This window comes from Odontomachus brunneus, unplaced genomic scaffold, assembly GCF_010583005.1.
Source record: "Odontomachus brunneus isolate Ranch 3 - 2012 unplaced genomic scaffold, Obru_v1 Obru_scaffold_108, whole genome shotgun sequence".
Taxonomy (NCBI): domain Eukaryota; kingdom Metazoa; phylum Arthropoda; class Insecta; order Hymenoptera; family Formicidae; genus Odontomachus; species Odontomachus brunneus.
Window position 1 is genome coordinate 215484 of NW_022639558.1, and position 11413 is coordinate 226896.

At 32.8% G+C, this 11413-nt stretch overlaps 3 protein-coding genes across 4 annotated transcripts in view; 1 reads left to right on the forward strand and 2 right to left on the reverse strand.

Annotated features, from left to right (window-relative positions):
* Positions 1-4765, reverse strand: part of LOC116849209 (solute carrier family 23 member 1) — a 7266-nt gene extending 2501 nt beyond the window's left edge. Inside the window, exons 1-6 of the mRNA XM_032826133.1 lie at positions 4436-4765; positions 1943-2071; positions 1361-1518; positions 532-737; positions 302-428; positions 89-209 (exon numbers count right to left, since the gene is read on the reverse strand). Coding sequence (XP_032682024.1) covers positions 89-209; positions 302-428; positions 532-737; positions 1361-1518; positions 1943-2071; positions 4436-4480 — 786 coding nt within the window. The 5' untranslated portion in view covers positions 4481-4765. The remainder of the gene's footprint in view (positions 1-88; positions 210-301; positions 429-531; positions 738-1360; positions 1519-1942; positions 2072-4435) is intronic.
* A 2431-nt stretch (positions 4766-7196) lies between these two features.
* On the forward strand, positions 7197-8039 carry LOC116849164. Of its 2 annotated transcripts, none has more exons than XM_032826060.1 (2): positions 7197-7332; positions 7446-8039. In XM_032826060.1, exon 2 carries the CDS (start codon positions 7446-7448, stop codon positions 7842-7844), a length of 399 nt encoding a protein of 132 aa, XP_032681951.1. In that variant the 5' UTR covers positions 7197-7332; the 3' UTR covers positions 7845-8039. The 2 variants fall into 2 exon arrangements, with proteins under 2 accessions (XP_032681951.1, XP_032681952.1); XM_032826061.1 differs by having other exon boundaries at positions 7278-7347.
* LOC116849158 (arginase, hepatic) lies at positions 7840-10063 on the reverse strand. The gene is made up of 7 exons (XM_032826050.1): positions 9863-10063; positions 9562-9634; positions 9286-9491; positions 9051-9214; positions 8629-8744; positions 8431-8553; positions 7840-8361 (listed from the first exon to the last, which is right to left on the reverse strand). Exons 1-7 carry the CDS (start codon positions 9962-9964, stop codon positions 8126-8128), a joined length of 1020 nt encoding a protein of 339 aa, XP_032681941.1. The 5' UTR covers positions 9965-10063; the 3' UTR covers positions 7840-8125.
* Positions 10064-11413: the final 1350 nt, after the last annotated feature.

The following is an 11413-nucleotide window of genomic DNA, read 5'->3' on the forward strand; positions in this document are numbered from 1 at the left end:
AAAAACTCTCTCTCTCTCTCTCTCTCTCTCTCTCTCTCTCTCTCTCTCTCTCTCTCTCTCTCACTGCTTTGCATCTTGTATTATTTACCGGGAACAGTTTGAACAACTCGAACCAAACGATATGGAAACCGCGACCCTTGCGATACATCACCAATGGAACCGGTACGTTGATCAATATTTGCGAATACGTCGTCAGCATTATTATTGTTCTGTAAAAGGAATGTAAACGAACGTATCATAATCGCTCAGTACTATATCTTAATGAGCGCTTTTGTTAATTTTTTCATATACAATTGCGTACCCTGCTGCGATACCCCAATGCTGGGACGCAGCATCCGCTGCGTTCTCGAACAAGGACAATCCGACCAACGAGACCGTCGGCACGATCGTTAATGGAGTAATGAACTTCAGCAGATATCCGATAATACCTGTACATAAAGAGAAGATGCATGCATTTTGAATTACATATTAGCACGCTTCTGATAACTACAGCGATGAGATCAAATAAAAAAGAGAATCAAACACACTCACCTCCGAAGCCAATGACTATCTGGAACACTGCGGAGACGGCGATCGCACCCGATAACTCTCTCATTCGCACCTGCCAGAGTTCCGTGCGGTTCTCGTGGGACATTTGGCTTAGGATTTCTGGCGCGGGACACTGCCACTGCGGCAGATTTAGTATCGCCAAAGTTGGGACCAAGAACGATATGGTGCCTCCCTGCACCAACGGCAATCTGATACAAAAAGGTTCTTCTTTTTCATTCTTCGTGATTGTTGTTAGTACTTACACTGAAAAAACACTTGAAAATTTATTTGTAGTATGTGAAGTTCATTTCCATAAAATAAAGTTTATTTCACAGAAATGAACTTTATATCCTACAAATAAATTTTTAAGTGCATTTCCTCCCCTTATAGAAAAGTATCACTGGCTATGATAAATTGGCCAGTAATAAATAGTGATTTTATTATTTGTATAAGTAATAAAATTATTAAACGACAGTAATTATTACGGGCCAAATTATCACTTATCAGTATTAAATTTCTATAAGGATCTCAGTGTATTCTCCAAGCGACGCCAGTGATTTAAACGCATCATTGTTATATTTTTTTTATTATCTTAAATATATTGAATTCGTCAACATGTTTGATTAACATATTGTGTTATCTACCTCGCTTATGTCCACTGATTATACAAAAGGCTTAATTGATAATCAAATTATTAAGGATACGGTAGAGAAATGTAATTCAAAATGCGTGTATCTTATATCTTATTATTGACTCTCTATTGAGCGTAAAATCATTTTTAACTATAATCCATTGTGTAGATTCTCTCCTTTTGTAGCCATCATACACATACCTACATCCTATGGTGGATTGGATAAGTGTCACCAAACCGGTGACGAAAATCATCGTGGAAATGATATAACTTCTTGAGGGATCGTCCTCGGCCATGCAGAGAGCTGGTGTTAATATGAAAGGAATAGAAACGATAGCGCCGATCATGGTTAAGTAATGCTAAAAACAAACGTTATTTCTTCATTTTAGCATCAATCAATAATAATATGCATATGTGAACAGATAATAACTACACGGAAAAAAAAAGATTTGCTAATATATAGACAACTAAAAATATTAATTACAGGAGCAAATTTTCTTGCTTTCATAACAAAGTTATTTAGTTGTGATAGCTAAAGGATTTGCTAATATATAGACAACTAAAAATATTAATTACAGGAGCAAATTTTCTTGCTTTCATAACAAAGTTATTTAGTTGTGATAGCTAAAGGATTTGCTCATATATATATTAGCAAATCTTTTAGCTATCATAACTAAATAACTTTGCTATGAAAGCAAGAAAATTTGCTCCTGCAGTTAATATTTTTAGTTGTTCATATATTAAATCTTTTTTTTCCGTGTATGTAATATGTAATTACAAAACCTGCAATGCCATGAATAAACACAGATACCACGGTGGAACGTCGTCAATGCCATAAGTGAGGCCGGAATTTTTACTAGCATCGTCCACGGCTTCTTGTGGCGTTGAAGTGAGCGTCGGATTGTCTGTATTCTGAAAAGATCGGAGGACAAATCCGGCGAGATACCATAAAAATATAAATCACGATAATAGTGAATTATAAGAGTTTAAGGCGTACGTTATCGTACTTCTATTTTGATCAGTATTGTGGAGATAAGAATACCGTGGCTCGAATACTTAATATCTGTCTGATCCGTTTAATCTGTTAATGCAGGAGTCTCGTCAGGTTGAAAATAATCTTGTCTGTATGAACAATCTTCTGATAGTCAGAAAATTACATCGACTATTTCGATGGATAAGTAGTGAATCAGAAAATAGATCTTACTAAGATATGGAAAATATACGTTCTGTTGTTCTGTATGGTAATGGATTAGACGTTACTCATTTAGTAATCAATGTTTCCTTATGCTTTGCGAATAACAAAACCTCATCGTGATTTATTCGAAGATCACTCTTGGGTCACATGCTTAAACTCGGGTCAATGTCAGTTATAATTCTTATTATGAGAAAAAACTAATTTCCATTTAACAAAACTTCTAGGACTTTTTCATGGGTATGAGAAATTACAAGAGACAAATAATATAGTGTAAAGATTTCATTGAAGTTCGTTATATATGTAATCGGTTTTAACCTGGAAATATTATTTCACAAATACATTTAAAAAAGAATATCCTTGATGCACGAGATTTCCCGTAAACACGCCGAATAATTTGCATTTCATATTTCAAACATTTTCTCATGTAATTTTTTTGTCCGAAAAATTTACATAACATGCTTAGTATATATAGAGAACTCATAGACTTGTATCAATAGTTATCTTTGCAGTATGCTTGTGGTGCAAATTAACATTAATTGAATAAGATCCGTGGCATAAAACGCAAGAGCTGCAACATTATGTAACACAGCTTGTTTTTTTGTCGAGCAATCACGCTAATCGCATATTTCCAATCGCGGATTGGTTTTCCAAGAATGACGGTTTATTGTCGGTAATTGTTAAATTTTACGATCATTCAAGCAGAACAGCGTGTGTAACAACCGAAATAAGATCGAGAGGAAAAATATGAGAGATGATTGCTGGCACAATTCGTCCACACGTTGCTACTTCTATATAATTTTAGCATTTATCACCGGTGCTCACATTGAACAAGGTAAAAATTGTACGGTTCCTAAATGTCTTAATTAATAATAATATGAGTCTTAATTAATAATAATATGAGTGCATGAAATATCGGGAACTTTTTGGTAGATTTGTATTATAATAACTTAATCACAGACATTAAGCTCGTTCGCGTAAGACATTACGATTTAATCTGAGTCCGAATTATCATTGAAAGTGAAACAATTACATTCAATTGTAAGGCATGCTAACGTGGAGCAATTAGCATACCACAGTAACACCGCAACGCAATTTAAACTTGTTCCGACCGACATAGGAATTATTTTGTCATTCTATGCTTTAATCGCTGCACGAAACCACTGTTTAATAATTACGAAGGAATGAACGCGAGATTTACCAATATTTATACCAATAGTTTTTTGTATAAATAGTTAAATCAATTTAGTATAAATTGATCAATTTAGTATAAATAGTTGTAACCAATAATTTTTTGTATTAATGTTATATAGAATATCTCGTTTCTTCGTGTGGAACCTCAGGAACAAATTTATTAGGTGCTTTGTAGCCGATTTCAAAGAATAAGAAAACAATGCCAATCGCAAAGTGAGAGAGAGAGATGATATCTCCTATATGAATTTTTTCCAAAATTAAATTATTATCTTCCATATTTATTAATATACATTTTTTTAGTGTCAATAATTTATTATCTGTCACAATTAGCTTTAGTATATTTTTAGCAATGGAAAACATTACAAATATACGTATATGTGATATAATTATTGTATTTAATGTCTGTAAGATATAATGTAAACTTGGTTAAAATAATTTGATTAGCAAGGATGGAAATGTTTCGATACGCAAGAAATTCAGACTTCGCCTTATTTATTTAACGACTCCAACTACTTCAGTGTCTCTTGTTCACTCGTGTCTGTCTCGCGTCAATAAGCGTCAATTCGCGACTTAATTTATCATCCGCGCGTGTTTAACAACAATAATACGGCAATAATGCAAACATAATTTTATAAGATTCAGCAATCAGTCGGTGGTCACGTGAAAATAAAATTCCTACATATATATTATACAACTTTTATAGATAAATTATATATTTTTAATATAGATATTCGCACAAAGAGACACTTTTCTTTTTGGATTCCAAAATAATCGAATATATCCTTAGTATTTGAAGAGAAAAATTACCAAGCTTATTGCCGTAATAAAGCGGGATTAAAATAGTTATTCTAATGCGTGAAAAGTATGATTATTTTTCAAGAGTTACTCACCATTTCGAACATTTGTATCCTGTTTCCCGGCATTTTGGCGGGCATTATTTTCGCAAACGCGCGTGTCGTCCGATTTATACGGGAAACCAAATGCCAAAAGGACAGGCCGCACGTTCAAACAGACGCTTTCGTACGCATAATTTTCCGATCGTGGTAATACTAAGCCGATTCGCGTTCACAAGTGCCTCGTTCGTTCGATCAACATGTAATTATTCGTGTTGTAATTATTCACGCGATTTCTCTTTAAATCACTTTTCTGTTGCGATACGAACGCTAAGAGCCGTTTATACCCGCCGTTTGTGCCCGCCGTCTTTGTTCATCTGCTGACGGAACATATTCTTGGCGTATTCCCCTCCAAACGAAACTCGAAGATCAACCGAACGTTAATTGATAATGTAAGCATGATTCGTGCGTAGCCGTACATTTAACGACGATTGACATCAGCTTTATAAATGAGGGGGAGACACGAAAGTGGAAAACTGCATAAAAAATAGGATTACGGTTGGGAGCAGAGAATATAATATATAAAACTGCTGATTTTTCGCAATCGCATGAGCGAGTCTTGAAATCTTTATTATCGATAATTTAATATGTAACAATATGTAAAATATTATTCGAATCTACGATAATTTTTCAAACTTCTCGTTTTTTAAACTTTTCTCGAATGAGAAAAGGATGGAAAAGAGATAATTTAGTATTCTTGTCTCTTTCTCCCTTTGACAGAACGAAACTGAAAGCATAAGAAAGGAAGATTCAATCACAAACGAAAGTTAAAATGATTAAATGTTTCATGTTAATTGTTGTGTGTGAGATATTTATTAATTAAAAACTTAATTAAACACTTTAACATTTTAGGTTTCCATCAGTGTGGAGAAAGGTTTTATCTGGCTTCTCCAGGTTGGTGTCATGCGTTTTTCATAGATATTTTCAACATTCCAACGTTTTGTAAACTAGAATATAATATAATATGTTTAAATTAAGTAAAGTTTAAATTAAGTAAAGTAATATTAATGCACACTAAGAGCTGGAAGGAATTTAGAGAATATAAGAACTATCTGTCTTTTTCTATCAATCAAGAATACAAGCGTATCTATAGCCTGCAACCACGCGTATTCGTTGTAAGTATTCTTATGTAAATATCGTGCTTGTTAAATAAGAACGTTATCGTTTCCTTCCCACGTATTATGAAATGAAAAACACCTATTATTGAAAAAAAACTTGACGTTCGGCGCAACGTCGTTGTCGGTTATTTGTTGGCTTAAACGATGTATGAATGTCGATGTATTATTACTTTTCCAAAGTTTAAAATCTGTTTCTCAATAAGAATACGTGTGAGGAAATTTTACTCTGCATTTCGACTTGTCTTTTTCACAAAAAATCGAGTTCCTTGTTAATCGCGCTGTGATTTATCTTGTTGATATCCTACACAGCACAATATCTTTCAAAAAGCTTTCCAAAAAATAACTTATATTGAAATATAACATTGGAATAATTCAGAAATATTTGTGAAAAATTTCATTAAAATCTTTGTCACTAAAATATTTCAGAAATCGCTTATAATATAAGCGTTGATTTATATATTGATACGTAAATTTAATTAATCTAATTAAATCTTATATAGAAATAAGTGGATTTTTTCTTTTTTTCTTTATATTCTTTCATAATTACTCAGTTTATAGTATTTTATGACTTTATCTATTTAATAACAGTTAACAATAAAAAAATATTTACTATAAAAAATGAAAGATAACGAAATGGAATGTACGGGATTTTGTAGACCTTACCTCATTACCTAAGAATTAAATCAACAATAAAAGTACGAAAAATATAATTTTTATTAAAATTAAATCATTTTATTAAATTATATAAAAAAATTATATTACTGTGTTAATTACAATACATATAGACGAAATGTAAGACGTTTATATTGATCGAAGAAGTGGTATAGTGTCTAAAGCAACAGACTCTCATAATCCAAAAATACCTCATGGTCCAAATTCGAGTCCCAGTGCCGATGAAAATTTTTAAATGTGATGTAACATTGAAATCAAATAATCTAAAATTTTCAAATAAAATCAGCAAACATACACATTGTGATACAAATAATTTATATACGAATAATTTCTAAATATAAAAATACGAATAGTTTCTGTATAAAAAAAGTGTCTGAAATATTTCCCATGTATTTTTGATACATTTCAGATATTACATGATAGCATGATATGGACATTTCATGTATCTGAAAAATATCTAAAACAGGTCTGAAATATTTCTTTGAAATATTTCATTGAAAGCTTTCTTAAATATGTTGGTGCTGCCCTTATAGAAATATCATATTAAGAATCATTGATAATTACTTATTTTCAGTATTAAAAATACTGGATAATAAGTAATTATCAATGATTCTTAATATGATATTTCTATAAAGGTGTGTGGGATGTAATCTTTGTAAGAATTTATCCTACAAATTATTTATTCCTACTTTGTAGGAATGAAATTCGGACTAGTCGGGATTGTATGAATTAATTACATTGAAAATCACCCGGGGGCATGATAAGAAATCTGCCATTAACATATGTGCACAATAATGCATCAAATTGAAATGATCAAGCTGACGTCTGATTCATCTGAATTAATTCATTGCTGTCGTCCTTGCTGAATTGACGTGCTATGCAAGAATAGCTGTCCTAATGATTATTGGCGTTTATGGTTGATGAAATGGTTTATGACTGCAATTTAATCAGTATTTTAATATCTAAAGCATATCCTTGTGACAATACCGACGTCGCAAGTTTGATGATTATCGACGGAGGCCGGAGATAACTGCAGAATATCGACGTTGTCGATAAACTATTCCGACTACACTTGGTTACTGTTCGTCATATGTAAGGTCTAAGGTAAACATACAAGACGTTAGTTCGTTCACTAATTCCTATGAAATTTCGTATCAAGTGTGCTTTAAGATATGAAAATATTCAATAGAAACTAACGATAATGTTGTTCGTTGCAGATGGTATCAAATCATACGCTTATAAAGATTGGAGCAATAGGAGGATTCGTGACAGCGGGTACAGGTTATGCCTTCAGGTTTCGTATAGAAAACGATATCAAAAAGAGCGAGACTTATGAAGATGCAATAAACGCTTTGCGTAATCATAAGAAGGCCGTACCCTACTTTGGAGAACCCATCAAATTGGGCCGCGTCAAATTTGGCGATGGACTGTTGAAAGATACAATACCCTACAAGTGGTTTGAAGTTTCCATTAGAGGTGCTAATACTAAAGGAAACATATATTATGAAGTAACGTTAAACCAAAAACTCGAAAATAAACCTGAAGTATCTAAAATTGAAGTTAAATTTGATAATATACCAGGAAAAACATTTGTAATAAGAGATTATGAAGTATAGAGTGACAAATATAATTATTAAAAAGAATATACAATTTATTTATTTTGAATATAATACTTATATATAGAGTACTAATGGCAGAAATTAATTATTCGTGTATGTAATCACTCTAACAGTAGAGACAGTGTTACATAAATATTGTATATATATGTAAAAATTTGATAAATATCTATATATTAAAATACAACACAGATACATGCCATTTCTTTTCAGTTTATGATAAATTTGTCAATTGTGTCCATAATATATTTTATATATATTATATACATCAGCAGTGTATATTATCGAAATGTTTGTAATGGCATATCAGTTACACCTTTAGGAACCATTAAACCACGTCTCATGTGACCTAATGCTGCCTGGATAATGTGTATCGCTGCCTCTATAGTAATTCTTACATCTTTTTCATCACCAATTTGTGGATTGACCTCTACTAAATCAATGGCACTCAGTCTGCGTGTTCTGTGTATCTGCTCCATGAGATGAACCGCTTCTCTAAGATACAATCCTCCGCGCACTGCAATTTATAAACGTGAAAGTAATAATTAAGATGCTGTTTCTGTAGAACTCTCAGTCAACAGCATACCTGGTGTGCCGGTACTGGGTGCTTCAAGCGGATCCAATGAGTCTATGTCGAAGCTAACATGTATAGATTTCTCATTGTGAGGATCTATCTTATTCAGTGCCATGTGGAACACATTATGAATACCTGAAAACGTATTAATATTGGCGTTTTATATAATGCTCAACGAATCGAGTCGTTCTACGCTTCCGGATGTATTACCATAATGCTCTATATCTTCTATACCGAAAGCTGTGATACCATGCTTTTCGATCACTAATCTTTCATAACGATCCACAGATCTCAAGCCGATGTAAGCTAGGTTTCTGAGGGGCAACCTGCAAGACAATTGTATGCTGCTTAAAGTTCCTGCTCCTTCGCCACGGAACTTTCGATTTATGACGGTAGAAATGAGAAAACGCATGCCGATCGATCCAAGAATCACTTTATGAACATATCCTTTTATTCCAACGTATTCCGCAAAAATTTTAGGCATATATTTTCTAGCTCTTCTGACGTCATTAATCAAGATGACCATGGCGAGGATAGGAGCGTTAAATTTAGCTTTTTGAATCCATTCAATACATTTTTTAAGGTAAACGGATTGATGAATAATGAACGCTTGAATGTTGAGTTATTATTACATTGGTTTTTGCCAATCCATGCCGGGCAGGTACGGCCAGTAGTCTGATAGTTCAGAAATCAACAATGCCGCAGGCATTCCATGCACATTACCACTGTCACTGGTCTTGTTGGTGTTGAGATCCGCGTGTGCATCCACCCATATCACTGCTACATCTTGCCTCTCCTACAGTTTCAGTGTTGCAAGATTCGACAACAACTCACCACGGCTTTTTCACCAAAAGAAATATTTTTTACCTTGATATGTCCGTCAATAGTACCGATAACTACGCTGTGGTCGCCGCCAATTGTCACCACTTGCCTGCCATCTTGTATTATTTGTCGAACATGTTCGGATAAACGACTCGTGCAGCTAGCCACGTCGCTTAAGTGAGACATATTATTCACATCATGTATGTTCTCTTCGCCGTAACTGACATCGCCATAATCACGCACATCTAGCCCTTTTTAAAAATAAATTACGTTAAGTATACGCACGCATATATATATAAAACGTTAGGTATATATTTATACCTAAAACTTTTAATTCCTGTATCAGTCCCGCAGCTCTGATTGTCTCAGGTCCACGAGCCACTCCTACTTTTCTCTGTAAAAAGAAATCGCACTTTTTATAAAATAAAATTTAAAAAGGAACATTCTTAAAAATTTATAAAACATTCATAAAAAAGAATATTTATAAAAAGGAACATTCTTTACATTCTTTGTATTCTTGTGAAATATAAGATATAGATACGATAAGTAAGATATAGATAATTTCATGATTGACATGTATCATCCATTGTTTTCCTTTCTCTATATATATTGTATAATTTACCTGTCCCTTGTCGAATGGCACGCCTATTATGCCAACTCTTCCACTGTAAGAACGGACACCTAATTTTGCGAAAATCGCACGTGCTCTCGTGAGCGTATTCATTTTTCTGCACTGTATTTCTTATTTACGACTAAAGAGATCGTTCGGTGTTGTTTACGACGAAGTGATACGTGCGGCTTTGACCCGGAGACTGATAGGACAGTAATATTTCTTGCACGAGTGCCGCTACCCGAAGTGGGGCTGAAGACTCGTTTCAGTGGGAATAATTTCAAAAATGAAAATAGTTTCCAAAATCCCTGATTATATAATCATGTTCGAGAAATTTGGAAATAAATTTATATATATGAATTATTATTAGTACAATGATAAAACCCGACTTAAAATTCCAAATTTTTAAACGCTATAAAATACCTTAATGAATCTTAATAACAATATGTTGAATATGTTGATTTTCTATTCTATAGAATATTAAAATTAAGCGTAATTTAATTTTTTCTAGTTTCCTTGTTATCTTACAAAGAGTGAAAAATAATTAAAATTATTTACTAGATACTCTATTATGTTTCGCTTAGCATAATTATAAATTTACAAAAACTGCAAAAAATTCACTGTGAAACCTCATTATGTTTTCTTCATAAATATCTAAGAGCACCTACTAAAATGCATCATTTTTAGGGAAAAGTTTTGTATAGAGGTGTACGATTGCTGTGCAGAAGATGCACCGTTTGAACGCACGTTTGAACGATAAGAGATTGAGAAGAGAAATCGTAATATTATTTATTATTTTTTATTTTGAAAAATGTATAAAGACATCCCTCTTTTTATGTGGGAATTGCAATTGAACCATATTTCAATTGCAATTCAGTATTCATGGATTGTGATGTAGAAATTTACTATGATGGACACAACAGTAAACGATCCTTTATTCAAGAATAAAGGAATTTTCATTCTTGAACTTAATAATCGGTAAAACTATTTTCCATTTTTTTCTAAATATATATAATCTCATATAATCTCTATTATATAACACAAGACAAACAACAATCGTTGCACGCGTGCTTATAGTTGCACACAGTATGCTCCTAGTTTGTAGAAAAAAAATCCGATAAGCATTAACAAGAGATAAGAATCAGATTGTTTACCTTTACAATCTTCTTCCATTATTGGTATAAACATGTGTGCAGAGACCTCATTCTTCGTACAAGTTTGCGGCGCTATATAATATACATACATTCTTTATATTGCTACATAGTTTTGTACTTTCTTCGTCACATACTTCTCTAAATTATATATTGTATTTTTGAAATCGTACTTTTCATACATACAGAATGTAAATATACAGAATGTTGCTTTGTTTCACCATATTCAGCGGAAAACCTAATCACGAACATGTTATCTTTGCACAGGTATAACATATTATAGAAAAATGCGCAACAACATAAAGATAACTATCGTTAAAAGTTTCAGAATCGTACCACTATTGAGCACTACTGAACCTAGTATATTCTTTGACAAAGTTTTATATTAAAATAACGTTTTTTACTTTTCTCT

Coding starts and splice junctions, on each gene's coding strand:
- LOC116849158 (XM_032826050.1), bottom strand. CDS start 9,964: ATGAATACGCTCACGAGAGCACGTGCGATTTTCGCAAAATTAGGTGTC. Junction 8,745..9,050: donor ATGGATTGGCAAAAACCAAT/GTAATAATAACT, acceptor ATTGTCTTGCAG/GTTGCCCCTCAGAAACCTAG. Junction 8,362..8,430: donor ACCCAGTACCGGCACACCAG/GTATGCTGTTGA, acceptor TATAAATTGCAG/TGCGCGGAGGATTGTATCTT.
- LOC116849164 (XM_032826060.1), top strand. CDS start 7,446: ATGGTATCAAATCATACGCTTATAAAGATTGGAGCAATAGGAGGATTC.